This window comes from Equus przewalskii, chromosome 11 (assembly GCF_037783145.1).
Source record: "Equus przewalskii isolate Varuska chromosome 11, EquPr2, whole genome shotgun sequence".
Lineage (NCBI taxonomy): Eukaryota > Metazoa > Chordata > Mammalia > Perissodactyla > Equidae > Equus > Equus przewalskii.
The window spans coordinates 30,908,237-30,926,750 of NC_091841.1; the positions used below are offsets into that span (position 1 = coordinate 30,908,237).

General features: G+C 56.5%; 1 protein-coding gene across 14 annotated transcripts in view; it reads right to left on the minus strand.

Moving 5' to 3' along the window:
* SHANK2 (SH3 and multiple ankyrin repeat domains 2) overlaps positions 1-18,514 on the minus strand; it is a 561,061-nt gene that overhangs the window by 425,915 nt on the left and 116,632 nt on the right. For all 14 annotated transcript variants that reach the window (XM_070565748.1, XM_070565747.1, XM_070565746.1 and 11 more), the window contains exons 7-9: positions 16,901-17,052; positions 15,663-15,830; positions 2,136-2,252 (exon numbers count right to left, since the gene is read on the minus strand). In XM_070565748.1, coding sequence (XP_070421849.1) covers positions 2,136-2,252; positions 15,663-15,830; positions 16,901-17,052 — 437 coding nt within the window. The remainder of the gene's footprint in view (positions 1-2,135; positions 2,253-15,662; positions 15,831-16,900; positions 17,053-18,514) is intronic.

The following is an 18,514-nucleotide window of genomic DNA, read 5'->3' on the forward strand; positions in this document are numbered from 1 at the left end:
TGCATAGGAGTTCTCCAGACCAAAGAATCCAGGAGGGTTTAATAGCCAGAAGCAAAAATGGCACTTCAGAGTGGCTGGAGGGTCCTGGGCTGGGGAGTGGCCATGGAGTGGGCAGGGAAAGGACTTGGGTGGAGTCAAAGGCTGGAGATCCCACCCAAAAAGATGGAAGCATTGCTTTGGGTTGGAAAGATAATGCTGATGGCAGAGAGAGGACAAGCAGAGCACACAAGCTTGGGGACCCCCAGCAGATACCCTAATCCATGAGCTTTCCTCTGTTCCTCCAGGTGGTGGAGCCCCTGAATCCATCCTGCTCGTCTGCTCATATGGCACATACACCCCACCACCCTCCAGACTTGAGATTCCTTGAAAGTGGAGCAGGAGAAGAATAAAGGAAAGCAGGGGTGGGGAAGACCGACAACAGTGACATCAGCAGTCACCCGGACCTTGAGCACCGAGGAAGATACCACCCACCCTTGAAGCAGCACCGGCCACCCCCATCCCCGTGAGCCTGCCCCCTCTCCTCCTCCATGGGCCTTCTCAGCACCTGCAGGCCTCACCACTGCCCCATCTCGGCGGGACAGCAGCTCTCTCGTTTTACCCGCCTACGCACAGCACGGGGCTCACACCATGCAGTGGTGCCGGCCCCCTGCCATGTAGGGTTCACACTCCCAGAGGGCAGGGGTCACACCCCACACTGCCTCAGTGCTTCCCAAACACGTCTTTACACAGTTTTCACGATCCATCTTGCACAGAAGAGTGTGTGCTTTATTTGACTGTTCACGTCGAGGGTCTGCCTGTGGGACTGTCCCCAAAAGCACCGAAAGCCAGTCTCAAAAAGATATTTGCACACCCACGTTCACAGCAGCATCGTTCACAACAGCCAAAGGGTGGAGGCAGCCCAAGTGTCTGTCGATGGATGGAGGGATGCACAAAATGGGGTCCATCCATACAATGGAATATAATTCAGCCTTAAAAAAGAAGGAAATTCTGACATGTGCTATAAAATAGGTGGACCTTGGGGACATCATGATGAATGAAATAAGCCGGTCACAAAAGGACAAATCCTGTATGATTCCGCTCACATGAGGGCCCTAGAGGAGTCAAGTCCATAGAGTCGGACAGTAGGGTGGTGGGCGCCAGGGGCCGGGGTTGGGGCGTGATGGGGAGTGAGTATTTAATGCGGACAGAGTTTCCGTTTGGGAAGATGGAATGTTCTGAAGATGGACAAAGGCGATGGTTGCACGACACTGTGAATTGCACGCTTAAAAATGGTGAAGACGGTAGCATTTTTTTTTAATGTATATTTTACCACAATTAAAATGAAAAAGCCCATCGGGGGCACGTTTGCACATGCGGTGGTGGTAAGGTGTGTCTGTGCTGTGTGGGGTTCCCCTCAGAGTCTGGCAGATACCATCTCTCGGGCTCGATCAGCCACACCCTTCCCCATCTCACACTCCACTCCGCCCCCCACGCCCAGCGGAGACCCACTGTGGGGAGGCCTGAGACCCGCTAAGCGCAGAGCTGGCACCCCCAGCTACGGAGGGTGAAAACAAGAGGATCCTGGGTCCTTACGCATTTCCTGGAAAGTGGACAGGGTGGTGGCCCGCCCTTGGAGTCGAGCAGACCCGTGTTTACCAGCCATGCCCGGGACCCTCCCTCTGTCTCACTGTGACTCATTTCCCCCCCTTCTCCAACAGGGATAACATTCTCCCCGAAGAAGATGAGGACAGCGCCCTGCTGCAGACTGAATGTTCCCCAGATTCATATGCTGAAGTCCCAACCTCCAATGGGATGGTATTTGGAGGCGGGGTCTTTAGGATGTAATTAAGGCTAGATGAGGTCATGAGGAAGGGGCCCTGATCTGATAGGGTTAGTCTCCTTATAAGAGGAGACATCATGTCTGTGACGGTGGCCGTCTGCAAGCCAGGAAGAGAGGCCTCACCGGGAACCGGACAGGCCAGCCCCTTCACCTTGGATGTCCAGCCTCCAGGAGTGTGAGAAATAAGTGTCTGTCATTTAAGCCCCCACCTGTGGGACTTTGTTACGGCACCTGAGCTGGGACACCCACCCCCGCAGAGCGCTCAGCACAGCCCCCGGCCCCCAAGTGCGTGCCCGGCGGGGTCCTCACCACTGACCTGGTTGTACAGGGCGCAGATGTGCAGGGCGGTGTTTCCCGAGGCGTTCTGGGCGCCCATGTCCGCCCCGTAGAAGAGCAGGTGCTCCAGGTGCTGCACGTGTCCGTACCTGCAGGCCTGCAACGAGAGTCCACCTGTGACCCGGGAGGCACCGAGCGCCTGTGCCGCTCAGCCACCTCCCGCGGACCCGCCGATGGGGCAGACCTCAGCCCACCAACCGTCCCAGAGCAGGGCCCCAGACACACCAGCACGTGCCGTGCCCTAAGCCTCACGGCGGCGCCAGAGCCCAGGCGGGGATTGGGGAGAAGGAGCTCACGACAGCTGCTGACAGGGGGCCTGCAAGGGGCCCCGACGCTCCTGCCACTGGGACCCAGCACCTAGAGGCCCAGAGAGACACGGGGACTCCCCAGGCTCAGGGACCAGCCCCAGGAACTGGAACCAGGATGCTCCATCCCTGGCATTGCTTACGGTGAAAATGGCCAGGAGGGTGCAAACACCCCCTGCCGTGTCCAGGAAAGGGAGCCCACGGCTGACCTCCCCCAGGAGAGGGGTGGCCCTGCTACCACTTTAAGATGTACCCCACCCCCTGAGGAGGAGGCAGGCGGGGTGGGAGCTCAGAGGGACTGACTCCTTTCTGAGCCCTTCTAAGGGGTGCTGTGTGCGACTGATGGACCAACAGGGCTCTGGGGTCAAACCCATACGGACCCAGGTCACGGACCTTCTACCTCCACGACTTTCACCTTGAGCCTGTGTCTTCACGCGTCAACAGAAGAAACCCCACTCCTCACAGGGTTCATATGGGAATCACGTGGGATAAGGACCCAGAGGGCCTCGAGCGATGCTCGGTGCCAAGCCAACCCTCCCCGTCCTGCTCATGGGGAGTAAGGCACCCCGCTGCCGTGCAGCCCCAGCAGAGGGGCCAGCCCGCTGTTCCAATGCCAGGGCAGCCCCGGACCCTGGGCAGCAAGTCAGATCCGACTCACCCCCGCTCCATCCACCAGCACTTCCTGGCCCCTCGGGAAAGGCCAGCATGCGGCCAGCGATGGGGAGCATGGAAGATATGAGACCCACTGTCCCCGTGATGGGGGACAATCAGGATGGGACAACACAAAGGCAGGGAAATGGGGGTGCTAACACTCCTCACCCTGAGGGTGGGGAGGACACAGCCACGCCAGGGCCGGGCCGCACAGCAGCCAGCGGAAGGCACTCTCCTTAATCATGCATGTCTGATCCTGGAGACAGACTGAGGGAAATGCACCTCTGCACCGCTACACCCGCCAATTAGCAGTGAGGGGAGATGACAGCGAAGATGCTGAAACGATTAATTGGATGAGCTTTAAAAAAACTGAGAAACATCCACAATCGTTGTGCCTCTCATAATCTCATTAATTTATGGAGCAGATCCTGGCGGTAGATATTGCTGTGCCTACCACCCCAGCCCCCTCTTTCCCTTCTTGGAGCAACGGCACCTGCATTTTCTTTTGGGGGCCAGCTCCAGTCTGCTCTCAGAGGTCTAAGGGGGCCCACCTCACACCATGCCAGCAGCACAAGACACAGGCCTGAGCGACCAGCATATTCCACCTTGTGGCCACAGGCATGGGCTGGGGATGCCCAGGTGACCCAAGGGGCCAGTACGGACCTGAGGCTGGAACATCGGTCAGGATGACGGGGAAAGCAAATTCTAACTTTCTTCCAGGATGGCCAGCAGAAAAACTACAGACCCCCAGAGCTGCTGGGGCCCACCAAGGCAGAAGAAGGGACGCATGGGAGCAAAGGAAGGGAAGGAAGAATGGAAGAGAGACAGGGACACAAAGATAAAGACACACACACACACACACACAGCCAAGATGACGCTGGGCAGGCCCTGGGAAGCTACAACTATGCCTAAACTTTTCAGCACATAAAGATGAGGGATACTTTTTATTTTCCCATTAAACTACTTTGAGTTGGGATTTCTGTTCCTTAAATGGAAGGAGCCCTGGCTCCTCGGTTCTCCCCAAAGGACTGCTAGGAGGCCAGACTTCGTGACAGCTTAATTTAATTGCTCTCTCATCAATAGAGAAGAGAATTACATGACCATAAAAACACAGAACGACCCATCCAGACCCCTCATTCCCTTCCCCCCCGAATCTGAAGTGACGAGGTTTTATGTCACATCAGTGGGCTGATGTCACTCCCTCCTCACCACGGGTCACAACGGGATCCATGCTAAGAGATGACACAGAGTCGTCAATTCTGAGCAACCACAAGGGCTTCCTTCCCACTCTGTTCTTCCTTCTCTGTGCCTTTTGTTTAAAACAAACAATTCAGGAAATCCATCAAAGCCCTAAACAAAAATGAAATCTCCCAGAACCCCACAAGCTTAAATTCTACCATTCACTCCTTCAAAAGAGCCAGAGTCTCTGCCTCCAGCTCCCTGGTCGTTACACGACAGAGGTCGTGCTTGCTGAGGAAGAGGGGTGGGGGGGGGGTGCGGGAATCCAACCAAGCTCGTGGCTGACTGGCTGCATTCAGGGGGCTGAGCAACAAGCGAATAAATGAAAGAAAGCGGGCACCGGCTTCCCACTGTCAAAGAAGGGAGTGACTAACGCAGTAGGTGCAGGAGAAAACTGCAATGATCTCTGTGGGGCTGCACTGGAGTGGGAGGCATCAGAGTGAACACGTGGTTTTCAATATAGACAGAAATAAAAGCAGAAACGTGTGTGCGCACGTGTACATATGACCCTCTCTCTCCCTCCTCGGAGCCCGGGAGCTGTGAGCACACCCGGCACCCGGATCTTGGGTTCTAAATACCACTCTATACTCAAAGGACCCAGGGCTGCCTGCAGAAATGGCTGATTCCAGGGCTGAAGGAAAAGGAAATGAGCTGGGATACCTTGTTGAGCGAGAAGGAAAGAAGTGCTCCAAAGATGATGGGGACGTGTCCAAAGGACAAAGGAGCCAACCTGAAGGGGCTGCCATCACCTCAGAAAGAGATGGCTACTTGGTGAATAAATAGAAATTCACGAGGCCATAGTACAATAAGTGAATGAATGAATGAATGAATGAACAAGAGAAAGCTCTTCCTGATAACAGAAAGCCAACTCGTAAGTGAAGAAACAAGGAGGGGAGATAATCCCATTTAGCAACCGTGATAGTAATAATTAATCCAGGCAAGAAACACCCAGGGGGGAGCTAAAACTAGCAGGTGAATGGGGATGAGGAACAGGGTTTTAGACAGGCTCAAAGACCCCGCAAAATACTTACTAGTTACAAAGCAAAAAAGACAAACAACAGTGGGGAGACCTGGCAGACCCCACCTGACCAGGTGGGCAGAGTGTTTGCCATGTCGTCACCAGTGACAGGCAAATGGTCACCTGAGTGCCACCTGAGAGGATGCAACGACGGGAACACAACCTGGCTCTCAGCAGGAGGAAACACCGAACAAACCCAAACTGAGACACGACCGCCATAATGATGGCCCCGCAATCTTCAGACGTCCCGTGAGAATCGAAGGAAGGTTGAGGAACTCTCCCAGAACCAGGGGCTCAATCCGGGGTCCCAGATGGGATCCTTTTAGGATAAGAGACATTATCGGGACACTTGGCAAAGCTCAAATGTCGTCACTGGTGAGGGGGATGTGGAGTTCTTTGAACTTTTCCTGCAACTCTTCTGTAAGTTTGAAACTGAAATAGTCATTTACAGTTTAAAAAGAGAAATGAGTCCTTGCTCGACACAAAGACCTCAAAGCGTACCGAAGGAAGAAATTTGTCCTCCCCTAAGATAAGCCATAGTAACCCTTTTTCCTTTCTTTGAGTGTCGTGGTTTCTGACCACGAGGAGGGAGCTTAAAAGGGTTGACAGAGGTCAGAGAGTAACCAGAACGTAAGACAAACAGCGCCCCCTAAACTCACGTATCTTAACCATTTTTCTAAGATGCTTTTTGGAAAATGCACGTGCGTGGGGGGCTACACCCCACACCTATAGCCTGCGAATCTCCCAGGCACGTGTATCTGGAGAATGCTCCCCACAAGATTTGGGGTTCACCTCAGCTACGCCGAGCATCCGCCCCACACCGGCCGACCACATAACTGGGTGTGAGTTGGGGAAAAGGTGCTTCTTCCTTCAAGTACTTTACTGCCACCTGCTGGACACCTGCTGTGACAAATCCACAAGCCTAAGTATACAGCAGGCGGACCGGCGCCCCCTGGGGTTGTGCAGCTGGAACAAGGACGAAGGCATTGTGTTGCAGATGAGCAGCACGTGCTTCTGCTTGGGTCTGTGCCACAAACACTTTATTTCAGTCCACACCACACGCAGGCATTTCTCCCACAGTGTGTGCTCATAATGTGAGCTGGAGATCTCACAGCCCAACAGTCAGAAAAGAATATTCACTTCATTTCAGTTCTGACTTGGTCAGGAAGTGAGCTGCCCATCAATACAGAGAGGATCTCTTGCCCAGACACGTGCAAATACACTTTGTTTGACCTGAGCCAACGGCTGCCCCATGGCCCCGTGTTCTGTGGTTTTCAAAGGTCAGACGTGGTCTTGCTGCCGCCCAATGGGCAGTCAGGGAAACGGGTGAATGACTGTGTGGACCGCCGTGCAAACCAGAAAGTGGCTAGTTCGGTGCTGATCAGTGTGATGGGCTCAACTACGCCCCTCAAATTCCTACGCTGAAATCCTAAACCCTAGAATGTACCCCAGAATGTGACTGTATTGGGAGAGAGAGCCTTTAAAGAGGTGATTAAGATAAAATGAGGTCATTAGAGTGGGCACTAATCTCATAGGACTGGCGTCCTTATAAGAAGAAATGAGGACACACACCCAGAGGGACGACCACGTGAGGACACAGGGAGAAGACGGCATCTACGCGCCAAGAAGAGAGGCCTCAGGGGGAACCAGCCCTGCCCACACCTGCATCTCAGACTTCCGGCCACGTCTGTGGGTTAAGCCCCTTGGTCTGTGGGACTTTGTTACAGCAGCCCTAACAAACCAATATGATCAATTCGGGTCAACCCATTTGTGAGTTTCAGCCTGAAATGTGACATACAAAAGACGTCGTGCCAAGACTTCAAGAAGAAACATAACTGTGCTTTGTCATCTAAGGCTACAGGGCCTGCCCACCTTCCCCATGGGGCTGGTACTTTTATGACACGATGTCTGGACAGGAGAGGTTTCCTGGAGACTCCACTTCCGTCATCACAGCAGAACACAGGTTCTGACGGAGGGGAGACATGGCGTCTCCACCATCTAGCTCTCAGGGTCTACACCCATCCCCTCTCCTCCTGGTGCCTCCTCTCCCTTCGGCCCCAAGAGTCAGGGCTGATTGGAAAGATAGTGGCTTGGTGGTCCTCAATCCCTCTGGAGGCCCACAGTGAAAGGATACTTTGCTTATCTCTCCAAAGGGCACCTTGCTCATCTGGGAGTCATAGGGGCACGGGATACAGATCTGACCTCCCAGGTCAGTATGGAGCGGATCCAAAGCAGAGTGTCGCTCCATCCTGCATCTCCAACCACTGTGGCCCCAGGAGCTCGGCCTCTCGCAGTGTGGGGTGGAAGCCGTAGCACTGGGTCTGGAGTAACAACACAGAGCAGGGAGGGGGCGCTCCCAAGCTCTGGTCCTTCCACCCAGCGGCTGGGGACCCCAGACTCTCAGACCTGGGGGTCCTCATCTGTAAAGATGCAAATAACTATTGCTTCTTGCCTCCACAGGCTCTGAGGCCCCCATCTTGACAGCCATGGACCGTGCCTCGCTAAGCCCATGCAGGTGCCGAGGAATGCCACCTCGAGGTCCATTCGTGATGTCCCCACCCCGGGAAGCCAGTGATGCCATCTTCCCTGACCCGAGACAGCACCTGCCCATCATCGCAGCCTGGCTCGGATGCCCTGCTCCCCAGGCAGCCCTCCTGCCCGCTCTGGTTAGAATTAGCCCCTCCCTGCGGGGGCTCTATATGCAAGCCTGTGTTCACATCGGTCCCGGGCGTCCCTGGACACGGCATGCAGCTCAGCCTTGGACACAGTGGACACCACAGCGCCCAGTGGTCACCCCAGTGCACCAGGAAAACCCCAATTCAAAGAAAGAAGAGCAGAGTCCACGCTGGCTCAGCCACACCATCATTCAGCCAACCGATATTCAGGAGCATGTACGATGCGCAGGCACAGAGCAAGGCCCACACATGGCCGTGCCTTCATAGGGCTGGGAGTCCCCGTGGGAGATGGTCAGCCAAGCGGCACACACACAGGGACAGACTGGAACTACTCCATACGATGAGCGCCATCGGGGACCCTCCCGGGCCCTGTCCCCGTACTGTGGGGGTTCAGAGAAAGCTCCAAGGACTCGGAGCCCAGAGCTGAGGGTGAGCCTGGTGAGGATGAAGAAGGGGAGGGAACTGTAGCCAAAAACTGTGTAATTTCTTCCAGGTTAAAACTCCTAATTTAAAACTGGTAAATAATAAGTAGCAACCAATAACAAAATGAGGATAAAATGATAAAGCATCCTTCACGGAATTGCCTTGGAAATCAAATGAGATCTCTATTAAAGCCTGTGAACAATGTGGTCAGACACTCTCTGACTGTCAGGTATTATGTCTTAGTGACAATGTCAGATGTCGCCAGATGACAGTGACAATGACGATGATGAGGGGCGTGGCCAGCGTTTATTGGGCATTGACTAGCTGCCGGACGCCGCAGTAAGTACTTCATGTGAGATTCTGCATGTGAACTGTCTTGAGAGATCTATGAATTACCACTCAGCCAATTTCAGAGATTAGCCAGCAAGCTCAGGGAGGGCAAGTCACTTGCTCAGGTGACCCAGGCAACGTCGAGGGGCGTTTTCAACTCCAGGCTGTGTGACACCCAGACCAGAACACACCCTACCGACAGCATGGCAGGGAATCTCGCCTGCCCCAAACAGAGGCAGACAAACTCAGACAGGGAGGGAGGGAGCGAGACTCCCCACGCGGGCCCGTCACATGGGCACAGCTGCCCGAGGTGCATGGAAACAGGGGGTCCGGGTCCTTCGCCAAGCAGCTGTCCTCTCACGGGGACGGCCGTCCTCTCCAGAGCCCTCGACTTCGTCAGTAACATACGCTTGAGTCCTGAGACGGTGAAATCACCGTCCCCGAGGTGCGAGCTCGGGTGGCAGCAAGACGCACAGGTGGACGTGACGGTACTTTGCAATTAAAAATGCAGAGTGAATCCCCCCCAAAATCTGACCTACGACGTCCTCGGGTCGTGGGAATGCATCTGAGTGTTTTGTACTTTCTTCTTTATGCTTCTTTGTATTTTCAGCTATTTCCACGCTGAGCAGATTAGGAATTCGAATGATAACGCTAAAGGCAGTTGGCAGACAGCACGCGCTCTTCCCAAGTCGGCCTGCAGGGGGCGGGCATCCCCAGGCGCACTGCCCGGCGGGGTGGGGTCTGCAGGGTGCACCTCCCTTCCCACTGGACACTTGGCCTCGGGCACCGCCCAGGAACGCAGAGGCTGGGGGACCCTGGAAAGCAGGCCAGGCCGCCTGCCACCCCTGTGAGTGGGCCTGGCTGGGGTGCTCCGGATCCCCAGAAGAGTGAGGAGCTGGTGGCTGGGGAGGAGCTGTCGCTGCTCCCGGGTCCTGGGCAGAGGGACAGGTTGCAAACGCAGAACTGCAAACCCCAGAACTCGGAGGGGCTTCTCCTGAGAGGGCAGAGCCAGAAACGGCTGACCTCGGGGCATGCAAAACCCACCTGCCCCTCTCCTACCTCCTGCCACAGATGCGTTCTGGTCATTTTAGGGGCAGCTTCTGTTTGAAAGTCTGGAGGTGAGACAAAGAACCGGGCTTCAGCGTGAGACCAGCTGGGAGTACGTCCAGCTCAGGCAGCTGCGTGCCCTGTGGCCTTGGGCAAGTTACTCGCCCTCTCTGGGCCCTCTTAAACTTGTCAGACAAGCAGGTGTCTGCTGAGGTGGCTCTAAGGTGTAAAAAGATGGGGCACATCAAGATTAGGACGGTGTTTGAGCTCTGACGGGGAGGATGATGACAGGGGAGGACAGTACCGTCTACCCTTCTCTGCTGAGCACCCTGCACCCATCTCCTGGTCGAGAGTCACAGTGGCCGGCAGGTGAGGACAGCAAGGCTCAGGAGGCAGGGACTCACCTCCGGTCACCTCACTGGGATGACCAAGGTACTTGAGCAGGAAAACAGCTCTCCCAGACTCGTGTGAAAAAGAAACCGACCACTAGAGGGCGGTGGCTCGACCCCGCGGGAAGCGGGATGCAACAAACCTGGGAGTTAAGGCCTCCACGCTCCTGACGTGGTGCCAGGGGCTGGGGACCGCGGGACCGAGGGGTTGGGTGGCTTTAGTGTCACAACGCTCTGAATCCACACGTGGGGCCTCGGGGATGGAACCCGGCACGTGCAGGGACCAGAGGCCACAGCGGAGAGCTGGCATCACAGGAAGTGACTGCCAGGACCCCCCCCCACACATACAGAGTCATCTTCATCTGAGGGCGGCCGTCCCGACAGACAGCTGAGATGGCCACCAGCGTCACAAGCATTAGATGAGCAAAGTGAGACTCTAGTGCAACGCCGCTCGAGAGTGAAGGAAGGTCTGCTGGCTGCACGAGGGAGGGAGGAGGGAGGAGGGAGGGAGGGAGGAGGGAGGAGGGAGGAGGGAGGGAGGGAGGAGGGAGGAGGGAGGAGGGAGGGGGGAGGGAGGAGGGAGGGAGGGAGGAGGGAGGGAGGGAGGGAGGGAGGGAGGAGGGAGGAGGGAGGGGGGAGGGAGGAGGGAGGGGGAGGGAGGAGGGAGGGAGGGAGGAGGGAGGGAGGAGGGAGGGAGGGAGGAGGGAGGGAGGAGGGAGGGAGGGAGGAGGGAGAGAACTGAGCTCTGAGAACCCCGCCAAGCTGGGACCCTGGAGCCACCCCGTCCGAGGAGCCTGCAGCTGGATTTGGGCTGTATTGTCTCTACTTCCTTATTTTCTGTATTTCTGATGCTCCGGCATCTGGGGCCTTGATGGCCCTGCAGCGACTGGACGCCCCTCCCAGGGCAAGCCAATGTCTAGATAATAAAGGACTCGTCCATGATCTCAACTTTCAAATACAAACCAGCCCGTGCAGAGTTCTCACCCCAGACGCCCTTCTCTATGGGGCTCTCGCACTCGGAGCCACTACCCCCCCCTCCGCCGCCCTAGTCACCCAGAGCAGGTCCCAGACAACCAGGGGCGGCCCAGTGCCCCCAAGTACCCTGAAATTACTCAAACTAGCCAATCCTTAGGCTGCTTACGGGTCCTCGCCTGTTCCTTCCTGCAGAAACCACAATAAAGATGCCTGCTCACATTTTCCCCGTCTCCCTCTGGCCCCCGACCACCCTGGTGCTCCCCCTGTGGGCCTGCACGGCGTGGCGTGCCACCTCCTCTCATGATCTGTGAGTAACAAATCATCCTCTTGATGGCAGCCACCTCCTGACCAGTTGGCCTCACCACGCCCGAATATTGTCAAACCCACAACGTACCACAGGGCCTCAGGAGTGGGTGCCCACATGTGGAAACGCAGCATCTCTCATGATTCTGCCAAAGTGTGCTCAGAGCCGGCCTGAGGTCTGTCGCCATCATCCCAGCACCATCACCCAGGCCCAGGCCCTGCCACCCCGAGGACGCCGCTCTGCCCGAACGCCGGGGCTGCCCACGTTCACGCTCCAACACCGCTCAGGTGCCAACGCCTCTCCCTGCGCCCCCCTCAAATTCCACATCGAAGGGTATTTTAACCTGAATTCACATGTTTGGAGCTCAAATGGAAAACTCTGTAAAACAAAAAAAGTAATGACGTCTAAAGGGCGGGCAAATGTAGAAAAAAAGTAATGTAGGCATGTTCACGTGGGAAGTTGGGTTCCCGCCAGGTCCGACACACACACGGCTGTTGCTGATGAAGAGAAGCCTCTGTGGCGTCCCGGAAGGGCTCGTGCGTCAAAGGGAACCTGGAAGGAATGCTTCTTCTCCATGGACACTCCTTCCCGAGGACGTGAGGGGTCGCTCTCAGACATGTCACTAAATGCTGGTTTGAAACGTGCGCCACATCAGACGTGGAGCTGACTTAGGATGAGACGTGTCCGGCCAACTCTTCCTCTGGACACGTGCAGGGGGGACACCCCACTGCCCCTGTCTTGTTGGGGACCGTCAGCTCAGCCTTGTGCCCTGGGGCCAGCAGCTGTTATGCAGAGACCCTGAGAGACAGGAGAAGCACGTGGGCTCACGGCTCCCAAGACTCGCCCAGCGATGACCTCAGGTCACCGCGCCTCCTCAGCCCGGGTCCTCCGGCGCCCTGTACTTTGGCCAAAGTCCTGGGCACTGCCTCCTTCAAGGCAGGTCACCTGGGGAGCGTGGAACGGCCCACAGCCTGCTCACACCACAGGGCTGGATCCCCTTCGGGACACACTGTCAGAGTCTGAAAGCATTCCCTTTCGACATCCTCCTCAAGTTCAAGTGGGAGGACGGGCTTGGCTTTTAAAAGGTCATGACGGAGTTGACGGCCGGCTGAGAGCAGCTATGAGTAGAGAAGAGCAGAGGAACTGAGCAGGCCTGGGACCATAGTCACCTTTCCTGCCCCAGGACACGAATATACCTGCATGAGCCCAGAAAGCTGCATCACATGGAGATGAGAAACTGCCATGCCTGCTCCAGGTGCAAGGGGACACGCACAGAGCTGTGTGTGTACAAGTGTGTGCATGTGTATATGTGTGCGTGTAATATTTTTTACATTTATTGTTCTCAGGTTGGGCTCCCCCACTGGACATAATGGTCATGGGGTCAAGGGTGCTTCTGCTCACTGCTGTGTCCTCAGTGCCCAGGACACCAAGCGCACCGGGCAGGCGCTCACACAGCAGGCAACATCTGTGGCTGAATGAGGGCAGCAGGGGGTGGGGAGTCCTCGCCCAGGTGGAATGGTGGAAACGCCACACCCAGAAAACTATCAGCTACACGAGGAGGACGAGGACATCCCTATGCGTGGATCCAACGGGCTCCAGGCCACGTCAGGGAAGAGAGCACGGTGCAGGGCAGAGGTCGTGCCGAGTGACCTCTTGCACGAACACGGTGTGGGTAAATGAAAACACGTGTTCATCGTGCTTGTCTTTGCTGTAAAAACCCTGGAGATGAGGACGGAGGGCTGGTAACAACGGCTCCCTGAGAGGGCCGAGGACAGGGGGCCTCTCCATCTACCTAGTTTCGGTTTTGGAACTCTGTCAATGCATCACTTTTTCAAAAATGCAAAGTTAAGTGAAAAAGCAAACCCCTGCCTCTCTAGAGGACCTGAGCTTCCATTTGCCTGGTGGTAGATAGAGTCTTGGAGTTCCGGAATCTTCCCCGAGCTCACTCAGTCACCTGACTTAGCTGAGCCCTACGGCTCCATCCTACCATGATGTGGGAATTCAGAACCAGGGGACTTGGCCCCAATCCTAAAACGCAGTCAGAGGGAAGGTGTGTGGTGCCAGCAGGGTCCTCACCCAGGACGAAGAAGTGACTCATCTATCCGTGGAAGATCCATGTCCCCACCCCTTCGCCTCTCCCAAGCCCGGGGATGCCATCAGCACCCAGCTGCATGTGAGGACAACTCCACCCCATACATGAGGGCGGCTCCATCCCGTACAGCCAGGCTGGTGTCCAGACTGGCGGTGCCTGTGGGGAGCTCCATGCCTGGACCACAGCCTCTCCAGCCTGACGGCCAGGTGCCAAGCGACAACCACACTGGGGGAGGGGCGGCTCCTTCCAGCACCTTCTCCACCGAGGACCTGGAGACCTGGAGCCACAGTGGCTGATGACGTCTGCGCCGGGCCCTAGGATCCCTTCGTCCTCTGAGCAGCTCATTCCCTGCCTGGAAGAGGCCGACAGTAATGACACCCATGGCCCAGCAGTCGCTACCCTCGTCTGGGACGGACTCTGCAAACCCGCCAACATTACACAGGGCTGTCTGGTTGTGCACGGCCACAGTAGGGGAGGGCCAGGGGCCAAGGACGCGATGTTCCAGGCAGAAGCCATTGCTTCAGCCAAGAGACCAAAGCAGGAAGGCCAGACCCGTCCGTAAAACAGGAGGTGGTCCAGTATGGCCTGGTCAAGCAAGTCGTGAAGACCAAGTGAGAGTCTGATGGCCAGACACAGGTGAGTCACGGAAGGTTCTGGAGCCAGAGAAGGACAGGACCAGAGCTATGTTTTAGGACACCCACCAGGAAGTTGGTCAGATGGGCACGAAAGAGGTGAGGGGGGGACAGGCCAGCAGACCTCTTGAAATAAGACCTCTTAAAGAGAGACCTGAAACAGCTCAGACGTGCAGCCATGGGGGCCAGGGGTGAAAGGGCAGGTGTGGACACGGAAACGACAGGCTCTCATGCTGAGCAGAGAGAAGGCTGAGCACACGATTTACATTCGATCCTTCCTACGGCCCATGAGTGTGGGAGACCGCACTTTACAGATGAGCAAACAGAGGCCCAGACGGCATTAATCGCTGCTCTGAAGGCCCCCACCTGGGGACCGAGCCCAGGGCTGCCCTTAACAGCTTCGCAGAGGCCCTGCTCACCCCACAGGAGGGCACTGGTTGCTTCTCCAGGCTGTGAGGATGCTGAGGAACCAGAACTGACCCAGCACGAGAAAGGCCAGGTAGGGGTGGGCCTGCCTGCTCCCCCACAGCCCACCTGCTGCACCTCAGCACCCCTCGGCCCTCTGACCACGGTGGGTGGGGTGCTCGACCCCACTCAGATGGGGCGGGTGCATAAGGCAACGGTGGGGGAGGGAAACGGACAGGCAGCCTGGGAAGTGATGAGAGACACTGCTGAGCCAGAGAATGGTTCAGAGCCTCCTCCTGTCCCGGCTATCTCCCCTTGACCTGGGGGCCAATATCCTGCCCCTCTGTCCCCCGCCCTCCACCCAGAGCCCCTGCCTCAGACGCCTGCATCACCGGGCTCCCTGGTTGGCCGGCTCTGCCGAGGCTCAGCCAATAGGAGGATGTGAGAAGAGAGAAACAGGAGTATTTCATCCCTGCGACTCATCATACAGCTCCTGCTGGCTCCCTCCTCCTCCGTCCAGCTCTCCGTGCTCCTTGGGAACAGTGTCCTCTCTTTGCTCTCAGTCCATTAAAGACCCTGCATCAGAGACGCCAGGCGGATTCGGTTTCTTGCCAAGACTGCTGCCGACACACCCCCAACCCCACTGTTGCCAGGCGGCATCTGGGAAACATGTGCCCTGTGCATGGAAATTGAGCATCGCACTGTGTCACCTGTGCTCAGAGAGCCCCTGGTCCCAGGCTCTATCAGGGACCCAGGGCCATTCTCCCCACAACACCAGTCAGCTGTAGCCACCCAGAAATGCACAACCTACCGATTTCTCCAGAGAAGTCAGAAATGTCTGTTTCTGGGTAAATATCCCCGTTTTTAAATGCTGGTGACCCATTCAAGTATTTCAGGAACTCTGTGCAGGTCACACACAACACCGGCAGGCCAGATCTGACCTGCGGGCTGGCCAGCCCGGCCCGGGGGTAACAGGATAAAGGGAGCTGGGCCTCCAGGGAGATGGGGAGGCGGCCGCGCACCTGGTGGATCTCGTGCCAGCCGTTCTCATCCTTGCAGCACACCGCAGCGTGCTCGTGCAGCAGGAGCTCGCAGCAGCAGGGGTCCCCGCCCACGATCGCCGTGTGATACAGTGGCGTGAGGCCGTAACTGTCTTTGTAATCCGGGGATGCTCCAAGCTCTAAAAGGGTCTAGCAAAAAGAATCAAACACTCTGGTCACCGGTGTCACAACCCCTGCAGCAAACAGCAAGTCAATCGAGAAAGAAGGATGAGGGTTCCCGTCCCCCCAGCCAAGCATGACCCAGCCCTCGCTCCCAGGGCTTGTCCTGGCCCTCCCGGAATTAAGGAGCTCCCAACTTGAGACAGGAACGTTTCTGGCCCTGAAGTGGCACGTGGCACCCAGGCACGCAGGACGAGCTTATACACCCGGGAGACGAGGCGGCGTTGTGCAGACGTGGACTTGGGCATTCAGAGAGGCCCATTTGTGCCCCAGCTAATCTAGCGGAGAGCGATAAAGGGAAGGTGACATTTGCGGAGAAGAGAAAAGGTGTACTCTATAACCTAAAAATGCGGTATAAGACTATCTCAGTGTGCTTCCTGGGGGTGGCGAAACCAGCAAGCGTTGTCATCAACACTTGGTCTCCGGGGAAGCCCCCTGACAAGGCGCAGCTGACGGGAAGCTGAGAAATCCACGACTGCAGAGAGAAGCATCATCTCGGGGTCAGCTCGCAGCCGTGGGCTCCTCTCCCTCCCCGCCAGGGCCCTGATGGAGCGGGCGTGGGGCATCCACCCTCCTATCTGGATGCTCTGCAGACACAGTGCTGGGGCAGGTAGACCCTGCACAAGGCACAGTGTTGGGAGGAAGATGAGAGGTGAAATCCACACCGCGGTGTCCACTTCCAGAGACCGGGGGGCGGCGGGGGCGACGGCAGCTAGGCTGGTTGGGTGCCCGCCAGCTGGGTTTGCAGCCTCTTCCCTCGGACGGGGGTGGTTTGAGCACTGGCCTTCCTGGCTGAAAATACCAGCCCTTTGACTGAAGCGGGAGGAAAGAGATGCCCTTTTGTGGACGGTAAATTCTGAAAGCAGCAATACTAAGGAGAGACGGCGGGAGGGCCAGACTGCACCTCCCAGGTCCAGTCAGAACACGATTCGGTGTCACCTCGGGGGCCGCTGTGGGATGGGGACGGGGGACGGGGGCAGACACAGGGGATCAGATGGGGAGGGGGCGCCACCCGTGTTAAGACGGGCTCCGGCACGTACCTTCAGGGCCACTTGGTTCCTGGTTCGCGCGGCTTTGTGCAGGGCCGTCATCCCGTCTCTGGCGCGGAAGTCCAGGTGCGCCCCACCGTTTCTGAGGGCTTTGATCACCTCCACGGAGTCGTCCAGCTGAGCGGCTAAGGTCAGCGGGGTCTCTGAGGGGCCCAGACACACGCACTTTAGAACCAGCACCAGCGGAAACAGCCAAGCTACAGCACTCAGTTCCCCAAGGTCACATCTCCACAGGGGAGCCGGCAGAACTGGCCCCCAGGTGTCACGGCTCCCACCCACCTGTTAACCCCAACGGACCACGCAGTCAGCGTGGCTCAGGCAACCCCAGTGACGATGGCAGTCATGCCTGGGGTCCCATGCAAATCAAAATGGCAACAGAGGCAGAGTTTCAACACTATCGCTTTGTGGGCTGCCAGCCCAAGAAGCTGCCACCGCTGCCTCAGCCCGCAGTACACGGAATCCTGCAGCGCCATCCGGATCTCCCCCTACAGGAAAGGCCATCAATTAGGGCCGCAACGAGAGGCTGGGAAGGCAGGTGCCCGCCATTCTCCATTTCAACTTCACAATGTCCACAGGCAGCTTGGTGGACCCAAGGAACTGGGCTGCACGGCTGCAAATATAATTAAGACATAGAGTCCACGCCCCGTGGAGGTCTCCATCCAGGAGAGAAGAGAGGCCTGGACAGTCACTGTGATGGGACGGGATCAATGCAATGAAGGACCAACAAACAAAGTGGGCACAAGCCCAGGGGACGGAACGATGAAGCTGCCTCTGTGGGGACCAAGTGTTAAGAAGGCCCCCCTGGCACCCCGTGCCGATGACCCTGGACCAGTCTGTAGTTGGCTGTGACTGAGGATGTCAATATTTGTTAGCATACATCTTTCCTTTCACTCCATCCTTCTTGCACGCCTGCCATCGCCACTGTCGAGCAGGGCACGTCCTTTTAATGTGGTTAATTTGAGACGCTCTTACATCATAGAAAAGTGCAAGGGGCACAATGACAACAGGCAGGTCACCGTGACCCAGAAACACTGATAGTTAATAACGAGTCATCCCATCTTCAAGCATATTTTGAGAATCAAAGAGCTGGGGCATCTTAGACGGGGCTTAATTTCCTTCCGACCACCCATCTTAGTCACAGCACCCTTCACGCCAGAAAAGGCAACTTCATCACGAACTTAGATGGACTACTCCCATCTGTTTTTAATTCCCGCATTTATTTGTCCGTAAATGGGCATTGTTATGAGAGTTTTTAAATTCACCGTAGGAATCACTTTGCACCTTGATTTTTCGTGGTGAGACGCACAAGCTCAACCGAGTCCTTACAGCTAGTGTGCAACACGTGGGCACATCCCAGCACACGTGTGTAACACATAGTTTATGCATCCCCTCCTGATGGAAACGGTGCAATTCCCGTATTCCCCAATTATGAACAATGTTCTCCAATACTGCTGCACACGTCTCTGTTGTACACCCAGGAGAGGGACCTTCTCACTCAGGGACTTTAAATAAAAATAGTTTTCTGGGACAGCGAAGGGACCACGGTGACACTGGGGACGTTTCCTGCACAGAAAACATCAGCAAGGCAAGGCAGGTGCGACGTGG